Source organism: Otolemur garnettii, unplaced genomic scaffold (genome assembly GCF_000181295.1).
Source record: "Otolemur garnettii isolate 467f Iridium unplaced genomic scaffold, OtoGar3 scaffold00147, whole genome shotgun sequence".
NCBI classification, from domain to species: Eukaryota; Metazoa; Chordata; class Mammalia; order Primates; family Galagidae; genus Otolemur; species Otolemur garnettii.
Window position 1 is genome coordinate 813886 of NW_003852542.1, and position 19461 is coordinate 833346.

General features: G+C 38.8%; 1 protein-coding gene across 2 annotated transcripts in view; it reads left to right on the forward strand.

Moving 5' to 3' along the window:
- EIF2AK3 (eukaryotic translation initiation factor 2 alpha kinase 3) overlaps positions 1 to 19461 on the forward strand; it is an 82318-nt gene that overhangs the window by 50948 nt on the left and 11909 nt on the right. For both annotated transcript variants that reach the window (XM_003799184.3, XM_023518790.1), the window contains exons 10-14: positions 136 to 248; positions 6157 to 6279; positions 9327 to 9476; positions 12492 to 13272; positions 16944 to 17111. In XM_003799184.3, the coding sequence (XP_003799232.1) occupies positions 136 to 248; positions 6157 to 6279; positions 9327 to 9476; positions 12492 to 13272; positions 16944 to 17111 (1335 nt within the window). The remainder of the gene's footprint in view (positions 1 to 135; positions 249 to 6156; positions 6280 to 9326; positions 9477 to 12491; positions 13273 to 16943; positions 17112 to 19461) is intronic.

Genomic DNA, 19461 nt, shown 5'->3' on the forward strand with positions numbered 1-19461 from the left:
TACTGCATATTTTGTGTTTTACTTTTGCTTTTCTCAGTACTATTTATTTGTTGATGTTATTTTGACACCTAAGATTGTTAGCTAACTTCAGTTCAGCCTTGCACTTCTAGTAATTTTGTATTTCCATCTTATCAGCAAAGGAAAGAGTCTGAAACTCAGTGTCAAACTGAAAATAAATATGATTCTGTAAGTGGTGAAGCCAATGACAGTAACTGGAATGACATAAAAAACTCCGGATATATATCACGGTAAGAGTCCCGTAAAATATAGATGTGCGTTACAGCTTCTGGTGGTAACCATTTGAATCAAAGATGACATTAAACCAAGATCTTGTCAGTTTTTTTTTAAATGTGTGGATATCTAGATAAATAAAGCTTATACTCAACCCTCAAGCAACTTATATTTGTTAAAAGTGGTAATATACCCTAAGATGGATAAAAATCAAGTGTCTTAGGATTTGAGAAATTCAGCACCAAATTAAGTTCTTATGCAGGTAACTTGGGTATTTAGGGTCTACCATGTATTGCGATTGACATTAATAGTACTGAATAATAATTACTGTATTTTGCTGCATATAATGGGTAATTTTTTGCCAAAATTTTTGAGGGAAAAATAAAGATATGTATTATATACATGGGTAGTATGGCTCAGGAGCAGGAGAGCCCAACAGGCCTTCGGGGCCACTATGCTCTTCTGCCTGGGTTTGCTGGGTACACGGGGTTTCAGTCTGGGAGGATCTGAGATTGGATGGGAGTGCGCTGGAGTGGCCGCTACCAACTGCTGTGATCAGGGGAGGGGTTGGTGGCAGGGCTGGTGAGGCAGGCTGCAGCAGCTGTGCAAGGCAAGGGCCTAGGCCTGAGACTCAGCCATGCAGAGGGACCAGAGGAGCCCTGTGCAGGCCCCAGTGACCCACCTGGCTGCCTGAAAGCCAGCGGCCTCTGAAGCTCCCACCCCACTGGCCATGTATGGCCATCTCAGCCATGGCCCCTGATGTGGTAGGGAGGGAAGGACTGCTGAGAGAGAGGGAGAGAGGGAAGGGGCAGCCCTCACAGAGCAGGTGGCTGCAGGAAGATGGTGCAATCTGTACACTTACCTGGGGAGCATTAGCCCAGATGTGTCTCTTCTGGCTAAGAGTTGGACACTTTCTTGAGTTTTCCTGAAAGTTTGGGCCAAAAACATGGGTACACATTATACATGTGGGTGCATTATACATGGCAGAATACAATATTATATTTATCAGAGTATGAAGTAAGTCTCCACATGTTTCTTATCCCCAGTTATTTCACGTTTTTGGTTTTGTTTTTTTTTTTCTGTTTGGAATAGGAAATAGAAGTGTGGAGAAGAAACACCAATAGAACAGATAATTTTTTTTTTTTTTTTTTGGAGACAGAGTCTCAAGTTGTTGCCCTGGATAGAGTGCTATGGCATCACAGTTTACAGCAACCTCTTGGGCTTAAGCAGTTCTCTGCCTCAGCCTCCCAAGTAGCTAGGATTACAGGTGCCTGCCACAATGCCCAGTTAATTTTTGGTGGTAGTTGTCGTTGTTTGGTGGGCTCGGGCTGGATTCGAACCTGCCAGCTCAGGTGTATGTGGCTGGTGCCTTAGCTGCTTGAGCTACAGGCGCCGAGCCAGAACAGATAATTTTTAAAAGCAGGGAAATGGGTTAGCTAAAAATAGACAGTTCAAATAATATGAGACTAAAATAAAAGTAGAGAAGTTGTTAGCAGTCTTTCAGGTGTAAAATACTACCTTCGATGCTCTGTGGTATAAGAAATGGTGTATGGTTTATTTTTCATATTACGTGGATTATAGCTACTTTTCCCTCTGTCTTGATAGTATATTTATTATCACTTTGTGATGAGAACTAGAGTGATGGGAATAAGAAAAAGACATGGAACTTTACTGCTTAGTATCTAGGGTAATGGTTTTATAACAGAAAAGACTAAAAATAATAGATAAATGTATAAATTAGTCAGGGCTCTCCAGAGAAATATAAATAAGATATGCACATATGTGAGATTTATTATCAGGAAGTGGTTCATGCAGTTGGGGACTGAGGAGCCCCAAGATCTGTAGTCAGCAAACTGCAATCAGCAAGCAGGAGCTAATGGTACGTTCCAGTCTGAGTCCAAAGGCCTGAGAAACAGAGGAGCTAATGGTATAAATTCTAGTCCAAAGGTTCAAGACCCAAGAAAAGCTGATACTTTTGTTTTAGTTTAAGTCCAAAGGCACAAAAAGACCAACGTCCCAGCTCAAGGCAGGCAGGAGGAGTTCCCCTTACTAGTGGATCAGTGGCGGGCATTGGGGATGAGGTATCAGCCTTTTCTATTTAGGCTTTCAAACGTGATTGGATGAAGTCCACATTAAGGAATGCAGTCTGCTTACTCAGGCTACCAATTCCAGTGCTCATCGTATCTCAAAACACCCCCAGAGACATACTCAGAATGAAATGTCTGGGTGCCCTATAGCCCAACGAAGTTGGCACATAAAATTAACTATCACAAGTCTACCCCTTATCAGCTTGGCACCCACATACATCTACATAAACCATGTTTAATCTCCAGATAAAGGCAATAATGGGTCATAATTCTGCCTAACATGACAAAACTATTCTGTGTACAATTAAAAATGCTGCACTAACCTCATCCCAGAAGAGAAGGTAAAGTTCTTTAGTGATGTCTGCTCTTATCCTTGATATCTAGAAATTTAAAGACTGTGATTAAAAAAATAACCATACCTTAAATACTGTGATACAAAGTCAATACATCTTATATGATTGAGGAATAAGAGAGGTAAGAAAAAAGATATTTGCTCTATTTCTAAATAGATACACATGCACATACACACACACACATATTCACAGCAAAATAAAGAGATACTCATGACAGTTAGTCCTCATTTTTTGTAACTGGTCACATGATCACACTGGTGTTTATAATTACCTTCTTTCCCTACCCATCCCATCTTTCCTTTGCTTTCAGAGAACACCTCAGCTGGTTATAGTTCTTTATATGTGGAGTGACTCAAACCTTTAGCCCTAAAGTGTCTGGGCCATTGGCAGTCCTGTCTGGATTGGATTGTTGTAGTTTTCCATTGACCTTAATTTTAGGGCATGATACTACGAAGAGACATCCTAAGGGATCTTTTATCTTCCAGATCTACTCTCTCTTACGTCCATTATGGGGCCTTAGTGCAGTTTCCCCTTGGTCATCAGGACTAGTCACTCAGCTGGCACAATAACTTTCTTCTTTGCCTGTTGACTCAAAAGCCTGAGAAGTTCAAAGTGCTGGGCAATAGTCTTAACTTCCAATTCAGTGGGATCACTGTTGTGTCTCCTAATGGAAGTGTTCTTTTCTCTAGAACTAAGACCTCTAGGCCAGCAGAACATAGGGTCACAGGAACAGAAAGCAAAAATTTTGCTAGTGAGTCAACAGAGGTATTGGTGAGTGGCGTCACTGTCATTTCCATCCATTGATTCCTGAACCCATGAATCCTGGCTAAGGTAGTGCCATGTATTAGACACTAATTGACAACATATACAGACATCATTCTGGAGAACCTTGCCTTAGCCCTGCATGGTATTTGTCACCTAGCTGATTCTGTAACTGAGTCTTCCAAAGCCATTCTACCATTCTGTAAAGCCAGTTGTTTGAGGAAGGTGCAGAATAGGTAAAACCAGAGAGTTCTATTAATAAAACAAAATGTACTAGACGTCTAACACATGGTAAGGGCTACTTTACTATCCTTGTTAATAAAAACACTAATACATCAGTGGCTGTCAGCACCAGCAGGCAGTGAGAGAGGGAAAGAACAAGGGTTCCAACAACTCCCACTGGTAGTCCACTCGTGAAGCCATTCATTGTTCATTCAACATTTGAACAGCTCTATGTGCAGAACAGTATTTCAGGCTTTGGGAGAAATAAAAGGACTGGGCCTATCCTGGAGGCCTTTGGGAAAGATAATATGGCGTAAAACATAAACATGTAAGAAAAAAGCCATGAAATAAATGATCCTGGTTGTGATCACCGAGGAGGGCATCATTTAGACTTGAATCTTAAATTGTAAGAGTTAGGGGTGGTGCCTATGGCTCAAAGGAGTAGGGCACCAGCCCCATATGCCGGAGGTGGCGGGTTCAAACGCAGCCCCAGCCAAAACACTGAAAAAAAAAATTGTAAGAGTTAGGTAGCGAGAGAGGTGGGTGGCGGAGGAATTAGTGTATCATAAATAAAGATGTAGTTGCCAGGCTGTTGTCAAGAGAATTAGAGAAAAATACTCAAAATTGAATTAAGCTTAAATCAGTTTTCTTTGCTTTCATTCAGTATGAAGAGTATAGCTGTTGGGTTTTATAAATACAGGAGTTCAATAATAATAATTAGTTTTTAGTGACTATCATATCTAGCGCCCATATACTAGGCACTATTAAGGCCATGAACTCTGAATTCATTATGAGTTCAAATCTCATCTTTGTTATTTATCAGTTGGAAACTTAGGCAGGATAATACTTATATTTATAAGGTCTATATTTATATGTAAACTTTGTCTAGAAGATATATTTATTTCTGTGTAGATGTTTTCCTTAATACAGAAAGATAATTCAATTGGCCCTCAAAAGTAGGACATGAACTTTGTGAACTTTTGCATTTGGATTTGTACAAAGGCACCTTGACCAGCTATTTTTAGGAATACAGATTATGACTCTTCATTCTCTCTGAAGATAATTGGCCCATAGAGTGTTGGGATCTGTTGCTTCTCCTTAACTCCAGGCTCTAAACAGCTGAGGCAACTACTTAATTAATATGAGTGTTTAAGTCATAAAGTAATTATCTTACCTTTATAAGGGACACTAAATATCATCTAATTTATTCATTTATTCATGCATGTATTCAAGAGACATTTGTTAGACCTTCAATCTGCCAGGTAGTGCCAACTGTTGGAAATACAAAGAGAAACAAGAATGCTTTCCTCCCTGCATTCACGGCCCCCACAATACCGTGACAGTGGGACGGGGGAATCAAATCACTAATAAATAGTAAGTCTCAATATTTCAAAGCATTATGTACAGAGTACTGTGGGACCATTAGGGTTCTAAGAAAGTTTTATGGAGGTGGTAAGAGGAGCAGAATAAAGGAAGAATAAGATTCATGAAGTGCAAAGGGGAAGGCTGTCCCAGTAGAGCAAATAGCGGAAGCCTGAAGTTGTGAGAGTGTGTGGTGCAAATGGAGTGGCAGGTACAGTGCAGGTCAGTGAGGTCAGGCACTAAAGGGAGAAACAGGCTGCAGGGTGGAGGCCCCCCTGGGAGTGATAGGTGCCAAGTTGGCTACCATCTGACTGAATACTTTCAGTGGTAGGGCAACCTGGCTGGTGTCAGCTCTGGTTCCTAAGAAGGTTCATGGCTAAAAAAGTACTTGAGTAATAGGATTGGTTGAATTGTTTTCATAAAATTTACATGCAATGGGGTAAGATTAAAATATATTTTCTAGGCCATGCCCAGTGGCTCGCACCTGTAATTCTAGCACTCTAGGAGGTCAAGGCAGGTGGATAGCCTAAGCTCAGGAGTTTGAGACCAGCCTGAGCAAGAGCAAGACCCTGTCTCTACTAAAAATAGAAAAAACTAGCTGGGCATTATCCCAGCCGCTTGGGAGGCTGAGGCAAGAGGATTGCTTGAGCCTGGAGTTTGAGGTTGCTGTGAGCTATGATACTACAGCACTGTAATCAGGACATCATAGTGAGTCTGTCTCAAAAAATAAATAAATGAATAAAAATAAAATATATTTTCTAATTGAGTATCAAGTGCCACAAAAAGTCAAAAGAGAATTAACAATGTATTTTGGTAGATGATAGGAAGTATTAGATAGAATAGCAGCACAAATGCTGTAAGAGCAGGTGACTAACAAGTAATTCCCAATTAGAGATTTTTTGTTTTTAGTTTTCCTAGGGAATTTATAAAAATGTGTTTATTTATTATACAAAGTTTTCCAGAACTTATTTATTAGAAAAACTAAGAATGCTGTTAAGTAGAATGTAAATGATACTCTTATGTAAAATAAGTTCTATGAGCTTACTAAGTTTATACATTTTTAATGCAACTATTTTTTATCTTACAACAAAATTTAAACTATTGCAAACTTTCTTAAAATGTACTTTTTTTTTCTTTAGCTATCTAACAGATTTTGAACCAATTCAATGCATGGGTCGTGGTGGCTTTGGAGTTGTCTTTGAAGCTAGAAACAAAGTAGATGACTGCAATTATGCTATCAAGAGGATCCGTCTACCCAATAGGTAATGGGTGGTACCTTCAGTAAACTTGAACTTAACACTGTATGATCTAATCTCATGGGCAAAATATCCCTCTTGCTGTGCTCCACAGATACTATAAAAAACATGGTTTCTAGCCAGGCGTGGCACCTCACACCTATAATGTTAGCACTTTGGGAAGCTGAGACAAGCAGATTGCTTGAGCTCAGGAGTTCGAGACCAACCAGAGCAAGAGTAAGACCTCATCTCTACTAAAAATAGACAAAAAACTAGCCAAGCACTGTGGCATAGTCTGTCGTGCCAGCTGTTCCAGGAGGCTGAGGCAAGAGAATGGCTTGAGCCCAACAGTTTGACGGTGCTGTGAGCTGTGATGCCACAGCACTCTACCCAGCGTGACAAAGTGAGACTCTGTCCTAAAAAGAATAAAAAGTGGTTTCTGACCTTTCAAGTCTTTGGTAGCACTTTGCTACCAGATGACTAGCTGTCTAAAAGTTGTAATCTGTATGTGTAGTAGATTGCCTTGCACTTACTTTAAAAGCGTACCCTGTTTCTGATTCTTAACAACTCAAGACTTTGCCTTAGTGACTTATAATAGACTTTAATAAATTATAGCATTTAAAAATAATCTATTGCATTAAATAAGGAAAGGTAATAAAATAAAAAAAACTTGAATTATATTGTCTCTACCCAGTAATAACCACTATTAACACTTTAGAGTGTTACCTTTTTAATTTTTTTTTCTGAACATAGATTTACCGTTGCCAGTGCTGTATAGTTTTATCTGTTGCCTTCCTCACTGTATCCTTAACATTTTCCTTGCTATTAAGGATATTTCATTAAAATACTAAAATACACTAAAAGCTCTTTATGGCTTGGCACATTTAATACATGTGTCTTCTTTTGTTTAATCATCTCATTTTGGGGTTTTTTTTTTTTTTGGTTTTTTTTTTGAGACAGAATCTTACTTTGTCATCCTCGGTAGAGTGCTGTGGCGTCACAGCTCGCAGCAACCTCTAACTCCTGGGCTTAGGCAATTCTCTTGCCTCAGCTTCCTGAGTAGCTGGGACTACAGGTGCCCACCACAATGCCTGGCTATTTTTTTGTTGCAGTTTGGCCGGGGCTAGGTTTGAACATGCCACCCTCTGTATATGGGGCCACATCCTACTCACTGAGCCACAGACACCGCCCAATCATCTCATATTGTTAATTTGGTTTCTAATTTGTTGTGAGTAGAAAAAACTTTGCAGTATTTATCTTTTATGTACATTTTTGACCACATCTATTTCCTTAGGATAGTTTTCCAGAAGTATAATTTCTGGCTCAGAACAGCATGATGCTTAAGATAGTGGGCTTTCAGCAGTACCTTTTTGCCCATTTATGTAGAAGGTTCTTGTTAATTCTTGAATCAATGTGCCCTCATTGTTGTGCTGTACTCCTATCTGGTAACTGTAGCTGCATGTTTTTTTTTAACTCTACCAAGTCTCAGTAAAGTTACAGCTTTTTCAACATCCAGGAACACAGGGATTTGATGGTTTGGGTACTGTGGAATTACTCTTTTTCTTTGGTAAAAAGCTTATGAGTGGTTTAAATATTCCTATGTGCCGTGTACCACAAATGCTATAAAATTAAGGCTTCTGCCCTTAAGAAGCCTGTAATTTTTTGGTGCTTTTGTATACATATACTCAAGTAATTACAAGAAGGCCTGTGCTTCATCTTGGTAAATCGAATCTCATGAAGAGGCTGATGTGATGAAAAGGAAGTCAAGCCATATGGAGATGGTGACATTTGCCCCGGGTGCTCTAGAGTAGCCTTTCCCTCAGTAGACAAACATGTAGGGAGGGAGGGGAGGGATGGCCACATGGCCAAGGCTCTCAGCAAACACTCAGGGATGGTATGGAGACTGGTGAGCGTTCTGGAATGGGTGGAACAAAGGCTACGAACAAGAAGAGAGGATGGAAAGACAGGTCATGGAGCATTAAGTGCCAAACAAAAAAGGTGGAATTTTATTCTGTAGATAGTGGGTCTGTGAGTAGAGGAGTGACTGACTGGAAATGACTTTGGTAGCAGGGTATAGATCACGACCACAGGAACCGTATTAAAGGGCCGCGGCATTAGGAAGGTGGAGAACCACTGGTACAGATAAACAGCTGATGTGAGGAGAGGGTAAGAGGCAGGAATGTTCCTTAGAAGACTTTTTAGCAAGACTTCCTAAAATAAGGAATCAGGGGAAGATATGAAAAGGAGGACTGATAGGATTTGGTAACTGGATGTGGGGACCTAGATGCTGGAGAATTTAAAAATGTACCAGGATTCTTAGATCAGGAGAGCGGGGACTATTAATAACAACAAAACACAGAGAGAAGAAAAAAATCTGAGTAGCTGACATTCTTGGGGAAGGAGAGGATATAATTGGTATTTATTTTTGTTGTTTAAGGTGATGGTAGGGTTCCTAGAAATGTGGGATTAGATCCATTAGAAAAGCTGTCTTAAGTTTGGGGTTGTACTCTGTGCCCTGTGGGGTGCTCTTTCTCTGTCCTGCCCAGCTGGGCTACGAAACTGTCTGATCTGAATTCAGTCACACCCATGGGCCTTCCTCATGAAAACAAATGCTCTGCAATAATCTCTGAGTGTGTCAGGATTCCTTTTTGTCAGCCAAGAAAACTATTTGAATGGACAATATGTACTTATAGCACTTCCAGAAGAAAAAAAAAATACTAAAATATGTGTATTTCTTAAAAATGGCTTGCTGTGTGTGTGGCCTTTTAAAATTATAACTATGCTAACTCTTTGGTTCCTAATTTTAGATTCAAGGGAGAATTCATTTTATTATTTTCCTGTTTTCACAATTAGATCTGAATATACAGATATGAACAACCTTCAGTTTCATCTTGTTTTTTCTTCTCTTTTTTCAGGCTAATTTTCTTTTTTTAGATTTTTTTTTATTGATACATAATAGATGTACTTGTTTTGGGAGCATATGTGATAATTTAATACATTCATATAATTTGTAAAGATTAAATCAGCATAATTGGGATATCCATCACCTTAAATACTTATTTTCTCTCTGCCAGAGAATTGGCTCGGGAGAAGGTAATGCGAGAAGTGAAAGCTTTGGCCAAGCTGGAACATCCAGGAATTGTTAGATATTTCAATGCCTGGCTGGAAGCACCACCAGAGAAGTGGCAAGAAAAGATGGATGAAATTTGGCTGAAAGATGAAAGGTAATTTTGTTAGACATAGATTAAAAATTAATATTTTCTGGGGGCAGGACACAATTACAAGAGGGACTTTACCTAACAAATGCAATCACTATAACCTGGTTCTGTATACCTTCAATGAATCTCCAACAATAAAAAAAAAAAAAATTAATATTTTTCTGGCTGGGCGCAGTGGCTCATACCTGTAATCCCAGCACTCTAGAGGCCAAGGCAGGTGGATTGCTTGAACTCAGGAGTTGGAGACCAGCCTGAACAAGAGCAAGTCTCTGACCCTACTAAAAATAGAAAAACTAGACAGGCGTTGTGGCAGGTGCCTGTAGTCCCAGGTATTTGGGAGGCTGAGGCAAGAAGATTGCTTGAGCCCAAAAGTTTGAGGTTGCTATGAATGATGATGCCACAGTACTCTACCCAGGGCACAGAATAAGACCTTTCTCTAAATAAATGGGAAAAAATATGGATCCTGGATGAGAAAAATAAAACACCATTTTAAAAAAAAATAATATTTTCTTTTAAGGTATTTTTTTTGCTATAAATTTAGGGTTTTCTTTTTAAGAAAAGAACAACTGAGTTCAGTTCTCTGTCTTGTTTTAGAAAATTCTCTAACCACTTGCTAAGTGAAATTCTGATCTAGTTTTTGAGATTATAATTTTAAAAACTTTTAAAAATAGGGCTCAATGAATTGTGATGGAGCTATTTATAATGGCACACATGCTTCTCATTATGAGGTATTCTCTTCTGCTGTTTGTCTCTATTCTTTTAAAGAAAAAAATGTATTATTCTCTTAGCAGCTAACAATTTACAACTTTTAAGTAATTTTAAATAATTAAAAAGTATGAAAATTTAGATATCCTGAAGATATTTTTCATATTAACTGTGGTATGCTATAGGCCCTTTAAAAATCACTAAAGGAAACACCAGTACACAGGCGCAGCCTGGCGTATCCTTGGACTCAGAGAAAGAGATGTCCGGCTTCCAGCCCAGAACTTTTGTACTATCAGCAACCAAAGAGTGAATTAAACATGGGTGATATTGAGAAAGGCAAGAAGATTTTTGTTCAGAAGTGTGCCCAGTGCCATACCGTGGAAAAGGGAGGCAAGCACAGGACTGGGCCAAATCTCCATGGTCTCTTTGGGCAGAAGGCAGGTCAGGCTGCTGGCGTCTCTTATACAACACCAAAAAGAACAAAATCATAAGCTAGGGAGAGGATATGTTGCTGGAGTATTTGGAGAATCCCACGAAGCACATTCCTAAAGCAAAAATGATCTTCACCAGCATTAAGAAGGGAGAAAGGACAGACTTGATAGCTTACATCAAAAAAGCTACTAATGAGTGAGAGTTGGCCACTGCCTTATTTATTACAAAATAGAAATAGCTTTTTTATGTGTACCATAATTTGATTGGTCTCATTTACCAGAATTCAGATCATGAATGAGTGACAGAATATTTTTGTTGGACAGTCCTGATTTAACTAAGACCGGCTTGTGGTTAAATGAATATGATCAACCGTTTCTTGGGTTTTGATAGTGATTCCAGATCAGTAAATGCTATCAATGTTTTTCCTTTCTAAAGATATGATTAGATTTAATTGGTAGCATTCACCTTTACATAAAGGTAGTAAATTGCCATCCCAAAACCTATTGAAGATTGGTTTATATTAAGATTTATATAACTGATAATGTGAATATATTTAAATACTAGGGAAATCCCTTTACTGTCTCAGAACTAAACAAGACTTTCTGGTGTTTTAATTGGTGTTCACTAGCCTGTTAAAGGTGAGGGCTGGAGAGAAGATAGCAATATTTTCTTTGTATTTTTGATCTTATTATGCCAATCTAATTTCCTCGGGTCTACTAAAATGCTGCCTTTTATTTATTGAAAGGCATTTTAGTGTGGTTTATGTATAATGTCAAAGGATATTTAACACTTCTTTTATAGACGATCTGTAAGGTCATGCTTTTAAAAGTCACTATGTCAAGAAATAGCAAATTAAACTTTTGAATTATTTACTACATAAAAAAAATTACTAAAGGAAAGTGTGAGAGTATCTACTAAAAATAGAAAAAAATTAGCTGGGTGTCATGGCACCTACCTGTAATCTCAGCTACTCCTGAAGCTGAGGGCTTGAGCCCAGAAGTTTGAGGTTTCAATGAGCTATGATGATGCCACAGTACTCTAGCCAGGCAACAAAGTAAATATCTGTCTCAAAACAAAACAAAAAAAACACACACAAAACCTACTAAATGAGAACAAGGAAAGAAGCATGTGTGAGGCAAACAACTAGAGTAAACTCCTGCCTAACTTACCCAAGCAGCATTAGATCCAAAGGAGGTACCTTGTTAAAGTGATGCTTGTTACAGACTCAATCAATAGTGAAACCTCGGAAGGACCAAGTGAAGTGGTCCTTGGTCTCAAGGCCCTGTGAGCTGCTGTCCTAATTTAGACAGGGGCTTCAGAATTAGAGTCCTTACTTTGCATAAAAGGGTTTGGCTGCTCTAAGATGACAGTCCCAGACAGCTGTTTCATGTATAAACTTAAGCTTTTAAATCTAGCTTTTTAGAAGGCATGGATGGAATGTGATGTTCTCTACCTCACATAGCAGGTTTTTCTTTAGTCTGTATGTTGTTGTGTTGTTTGTCGCTGATAACTGGCTTTCTTATGGCTAAAGCCTTTTATTTTATTTATTTATTTTTTTAGAGACAATTTCATTTTGTTGCCCTCGATAGAGTGCTGTGGCATCACAGCTCACAGCAACCTCCAGCTCTTGGGGTTAGGCAATTCTCTTGCCTCAGTCTCCCAAGTAGCTGGGACCACAGGTGCCTGCCACAACGCCCAGCTATTTTTTTGTTGCAGTTTGGTCAGGGCCGGGTTTGAACCTGCCACTCTTTGTATGTGGGGCCGGTGCCCTACTCATTGAGCCACAGGTACCACCCAGGCTAAAGCCTTTTAAACAAAAGGTGCAGTTCAAATACCTTTATCAATATTTATTCACTCATCTCTGTGTATTTCTCCCACTTTTAGCACAGACTGGCAACTCAGCTCTCCCACCCCAACAGATGCACCGTCAGTTAAAATATGCAGAATGGATCCTTTCTCTCCAAAAGAACATATTGAAATCATAGCTCCTTCACCACAAAGAAGCAGATCTTTTTCAGTAGGAATTTCCTGTGGCCAGACAAGTTCATCTGAGAGCCAGTTCTCTCCTCTGGAATTCTCAGGAATGGACCATGAAGATATCAGTGAGTCAGAGGATGTAGCATACAACCTCCAAGACAGTTGCCTTACAGACTGTGATTCGGAAGATGGTACTATGGATGGCAATGATGAGGGGCACTCCTTTGAACTCTGTCCTTCTGAAGCTTCTCCTGACGTAAGGTCCAGGGAGAGAACCTCCTCTTCCATTGTATTTGAAGACTCTGGCTGTGATAATGCATCCAGTAAAGAAGAGCCCAAAACTAACCGACTGCATGTCGGCAACCATTATGCTAATAAACTAACTGCTGTTAAGCACACCAATACCAAATCTTCTTCTGAAGCTACTTTGTCTATTTCTCCTCCAAGACCAACCACTTTAAGTTTAGACCTCACCAAAAACACCACGGAAAAACTCCAGCCCAGTTCACCGAAGGTGTACCTTTATATTCAGATGCAGCTGTGCAGAAAGGAAAACCTCAAGGACTGGATGAACCGGCGATGCACCATAGAGGAGAGAGAGAGGAGCGTGTGTCTGCACATCTTCCTGCAGATCGCAGAGGCCGTGGAGTTTCTGCACAGTAAAGGACTTATGCACAGGGACCTCAAGGTCTGTATCTGTGCAATGTCACACAAGGGTTTCAGTCTGATATTTTATGATTCAGAGCAGTACTTGGAATACTCATCAGTTTTAACTCAATGACGTTAGGAGCAGAGGCATCTGGGAGCAGACATCTAGGAAAGTAGCCTAAATGAGAAGTCTCACATTGGAAAACTTCAGGCAAACCCTGCATCCATCTCCTTCTATAACCCGTTTGCATTCATTTTACTATAAATGGTATTCCTAGTCCAGATGAGGGGGGAAATATCTTTAGGTAAAATCCACCATAAACTGATATACCCTGTTTTTTCTATGGCTTTGAGGACTCTGCCACAAGTACCCCAAGGGCCCTGAAGCAGCAGGTGAAAGGGACCCAAGAGAAAGTAGAGACGAGTTCTTTCATTGGCCAGCTCTGAACTGGGGTGGATTTTCTCCCTATTTCTGAACTGCTGGGGCTTGGGAGGAAGAGATGAGAAGCTGGAATAAGATAGCAAACGGTTAACTAGTTTTCTCTAGGAAATACAGTCCAAATGATAAGAAAAAAAATGCATATATATATATATATATATGTAAATATATATACGTATGTATCATCACACCTGGGTTATATATATAGAAATGGTTAACCAGGTAGTTCACTATGAGAGTTTTACTAAAAATATGGCATTTCCTTAGTAGGTGTTTCTGCAAAATAACTATATGGAACATTGGTTTAACTAATTTTCGCCGTATTCCATCCATATATTCATAACAGTCACCAGTAGATGTAGAAATATTTTTTTCTGATGAAATTAGCCTAAATTCTTAACAGATGTGAATCCATTTTTAAGTATTTTCAGTTTTGTTTTGTGTTATCACAAACTTTTGCTTCAAGCAAGAAGCCATTTGGAGAAAAGTTATTTTCTTCTAAAATCAGCAGTAGGTTTTTAAATTCGGGAGTACATTTTAAGAGTTTTGGGATAACAGGAATAAGAATTAGAAATAATTCCTATTTCAAGTGTAATTGTTATTTAGTTACATAATCACTGTACTTCAGTGATTTTGCTGTGGGCCCAAGCCAATTGCCAGGAATTGTTCTACACTGGATGTAAAGTTCAGAGGTAAATTATTTTTGCTGGAATGGAAAAGACAACTTATAGGGGAATAGGCATCCCCAACTTGAGAGAATACTAGCTGTGTAGGTTTGAATATGGTAAAGGCTTATTGTCATCGGATGGAAAACAACTAGCTGGTAAACACATTCTTCTTGTACTTAACACTTGCCATACACACAGAAGCCAAGTTCAAAGACAAGAAATGATGTTTTCACTAATAATGAATATCATCTGCTGATTTATAATGTAAATGAGATATTGGTTGCTTTCTGTTCAGTGCTACAATGTTATCTGAAGATTTTTCTGTATTTGTCTATACACCAGAAAGATTCCAAGAAGAAAGTTGGAAAAGAAAGTTTACTTTTTCTAGAAATCTGAAAGGTTCTATTCATTTCTAAAATGAATTCTAAATTCCTTTTAAAGATTTCTAGTGTGATCACAAAGAAAAGTCCAGCACAATTTTTATTCCTGGTTGAAAAAGCTTCACATCTTGCTACAACGTTCGAGGCCCTCTCTCCCCTTTGTACTTTGGTTTATGTTTTTGCCCTCAGAACTCTCTGGTACCTGCCTCAGACTGACTTCTAGTCTTTTATTCTGTCTGCTCTGGGTTTTTCTCAGTTCCTCAAATCTTTCATCATGGTTCTCATCACCCCTGGGTTAGTTATCCTGTGGTTTCCATAAGGGGCACACACCATTCTGTTGTGTTCACCTGCTCAGCCTCCGTACACTGTGTGACATGTTCTAGATTTTCATATCATTTTACTTTGAATTTTCTTCTGTGTGCAACCCAAAGCATTTAACCAGAACAAGAAATCTTTTGGCCCATGTGACTAAACTGTTGAGAATTTAGGTAAAGCTTCAGGTGGGACCAAGTGATTTGGCCAGAACCTAGTTTCTCTCCTCCCCACTTCTTGCTTCCATTTTCAGTCATGCTTTCCCCTCATAATCTCAGGAAAGCTGCCAGAGAGTCTTAGGGCCACATGTTTTTCTTTTCAGCCTTTTAGAGGTGGTAGGGTAGAGGGTGGAAGAAAACTATTGCTTTCTCCTGGTATTGATCAGAAGTCCTAGGTTTCATTCTACTTGATAAACCAAGGACCTACACATCCCTGAATCAGTCTCCGGGCCAGGGAATAAGATTACGCAGATTGCTTTAAGCCACCTGTAGAGCCAGGCTGACTTCCACATAATCAGTGGGGCTGCTGCACAGTCAGGAAGGACTTTACCGTTCCCACAGTAAAGTCGGGACTGTTCTTGTGCAGTGATTTTTCAACTGACGCGCCACAGCACACTGGTGTTCTGTGAGAGGATCTTAGGTGTGCCACAAACATTTTTAAAGAAAGGTTATTTTCAAAAGAAGTTCAAAGCATAGTAAGTATATATTTTTTTTTTTACTCTTTTTAAATCAACATAATTTAAATGTGCAACAAAAGCTTAACTATAGGTTCAAGTGTCCTGTGAGATAAAACAATTTGAAAAACACTGTTCCCGTGGAACACAGAGGGTAGATGCTGCAGAGCCAAAACAGCGTCTCTTGCAGGGTTCAGTAAATACCAGCTGCCCTCAGAAGGTGGGAGTGGGGAGGAAAGATGACACTTGAGGCCACACAGTCTATTGTTTTTGTAACATAAACTCAACCACGTGGTAAACATGGTCTGTTATTGTCTCTGGTATAAGGTTATTTTGGGGACAGCTGCAAATTATTACCATAGATTAAATTATACACAATATCTTCATTGCTGCAAAGCCAAAATTGTATAATTGTAAAGACAACTTACAATTGTGAGTACAAGTATTTGTACTTGTATTTTGGAGTTTGGGAATCAAGTGTTATTTTCTGGTAATATTTGAAATATGAAATTCAATATCATGAGCTAAACAGCCTCCTTTTTCGTTAGTGCAAAGGCTACAGATAGTGGTCATATTACCTGCAGGGTGGAATAGACACTAAAGGAAGGATGATTTATTTCATATAGAGTACTCTGGGTTTGAGGAGCCCTGAGACCTTTGGTTAGATGTATTCTGTGAACAGTTTCACATGAAAGTTTAGAACTTGGGACAGAGGTCTGGGAGTAGATTGTAGTATTATGAGCCAGCTGAGCAAGTTGAAAGTTGCACGGATAAATCAAAAAGGATACTACTGACTGTGTTTCTTAGAAGTAAAATAATGGACTGTAACACAGTCTGTCTCAAGACTTTCATAGTGACCTGCACATATTCATTTGCTATTATTACTGTTAAAATTATTATGCCTTAAGTCACAAATATGGAGAAGCTTGTCCAGAAAGAATATATGAAATAAGAAGATTAAAAATTAAGTGCCCTGGCCCGTAGGGAATGTGGATCTCTGATGAGTAGATGTTCAGTAAATGCTAGCTCCTTCCTCCCCTTCCCTTTTCTTTACTAACAGCACTTGTCTAGCTCGGAAGAATTGTTTTTATTTTCATATTAGCCCATTTTAAAGAGGAGTATACTTGAGAATATATAGTTTCTTGCACTTCTTTCTCTGTAGTCATTTAAATAATTCTCGTTACTTTCTCTCGTTCTCCACGTCTTAGACCGTATTTTTATCTGTTTTATGTTTTCCAGCCTTCGAACATATTCTTTACAATGGATGATGTGGTCAAGGTTGGAGACTTTGGATTAGTGACTGCAATGGACCAGGATGAGGAAGAACAGACAGTTCTGACACCAATGCCTGCTTATGCCAGACACACAGGACAAGTAGGGACCAAACTGTACATGAGCCCAGAGCAGGTGAGTTTTTCAGACTTTTACTCAGCATGGCAGTAAACTATATGTGTCTCCTCTTACATTCTCTTTAAAATACTTAGTAATAGGCTCGGCGCCTGTGGCTCAAGTGGCTAAGGTGCCAGCCACATACACCTAAGGTGGTGGGTTCAAATCCAGCCCGGGCCTGTCAAACAACAATGACGGCTGCAACCAAAAAATAGCCGGGCGTTGTGGCAGGCACCTGTGGTCCCACCTACTTGGGAGGCTGAGGCAGGGACTCGCTTGAGCCCAGAAGTTGGAGGTTGCTGTGAACTTTGATGCCATAGCACTCTACTCAAGGGGACAGCTTGAGGCTCTGTCTCCAAAAAAAAAAAAATACTCAGTAATATAAAGTCTGAAAATCATGAAAACTGGTAATAACATTTCACAGGCAACATACCAAGGTTGCAACTTCTAACAACCTGAATTTGGGATGGGTTAAGAAAATGCATTTACCTTCACCCTCTGAAGGAGAACCTGGCAGCAACCAAAAATGTAGAAAAAGACTTTGAGTGCCACCCTCCCAAACTTAAAACTCTAGTTTGCCTGTGTGGACAATCTAGACACTAGCAGAGCAAGCTAGATTGAATACCCATGGTGATTCACAGGCAGCTTCCAGCATGAACCATGGTAGGAGGGAAGTAAAGGTCCATAGGCTGGGTTACTTTGCCTCGTGAGAATGCTTGGTCCTCAGAGGAAAGGCACTGTAATTAAGGCCAGGACTGGATGAGTAGTGGAAACGGGATCCCGGGAGCTCCAGGGGCGTGTGCTCAGCCACTAACAGACTACTGATCTTTACAAGCTTCTTTATTCTTAGAGCAGCAGCTCTCAGGCTTCCTGGTCTCAGTACCTATTTACACTTATAAAATGATTGAGAATTCAACAGGTTGGGTTTTTTTTGTAAAAATTTACACATCAATATTTGTCATATTAGAAATTAAATGCAAAGCTCTATTAAATCAATTTAAATAGCAATATTAAACCTATCACATCTTGAGATATTTTTATTTTTAAAAAGTTCTAAAAACAAATTAGAAGAGTGGCATTTGTTTACATTTTTGGCAGCTTTTTAATATCTGACTTATAGATGAGCTAGATTCTCATATCAGGTTTTGCATTTAAACCATTACCATATGTTATTTTGACTAAAGCACATGAACAAAATATAGTCCCAGACAGATACAGAAAATAAGACCTCACACAGATAAAGAAAATTTAGCCTCATATAGATAAATGATTGGAAAAGGGAGGAATGTTTCATTTCAGATGATTGTGGATATTCTTCAAAAGTATACAAAACTTAGTAAGTGGTAGTTTCTTAAAAGGCATTTATAATATGGACTCTAAAACTGTATCAGGGAATATTTTGTACTGTTACTTTACCATCTCTTGGTACATTTTGACTTTGAATGGATCTTTTTGCCCATGCAAGGTTTTGTATTTTGCTTTGGTCATTTAGACACTATTGGTTCCCTAAGTTAAGCAACTCTTGTAAAAGTTAACACAGTTCATTATACAATATAAAAAAATCATTTTGATTAATAGCAAAAAAGGCTTTTAAATAGGAAGCTATCAAATTCCCACTGATGGATACAAATTTTTAAAACTTTGAATTACCACTCAAAAGTGGAACTTTTATTATTGGCAAAAAATACTGCCAGTTTTCCTTGAAGTATCATTCTCACATTGTTGCTCTGTAAGAAAATATCTGTCAGACACCCAGCTTGTCTTCCAAGCATTCTTGCAAGTCAAATGAAGACCTTTGAAAAGAGTAGCTAGTGTATGTCATAATTCAAATAATTGTTCAGGTGCTAATAAGATTACAAGCTCATCTATGGTTTTATCAGCAGGTCTCAAACATTTTTAAAAAGTGCATTGATTGTTTTAATTAGTACATAATAATTTTACATATTTATAGGGTATATAGTGATGTTTTGATACATGTAATGTGTAGTGATCAGGTCAGGATCACTATTAGCATACCCATGGTCTCAAACTTTTAGACAACTATTGTACTTTGGTAGAGAGTAGAAATGCTTTATGAATATTGCCATTTTGTCACATGTATTATTAAAAAGTGTTTTCCAATCATTTAAGAGTTGAGATTTAATAAAATAAATGGTTTTTACTTCTAAGCATGGATATTTTAAGTGAAATGTGAGTCTTTTTATTTTGTTTTTTTACTTATGAATATGTGGCACTGAATCATATAGTTACTACTAGTATAGTTTTGTGCCACTACTTTGATTTATGCTCAGATTCCATTGGTGCAAATATCAACATGTTGAGGCTCAGTGCCTGTGGCTCAAGTGGCTAAGGCGCCAGCCACATACAC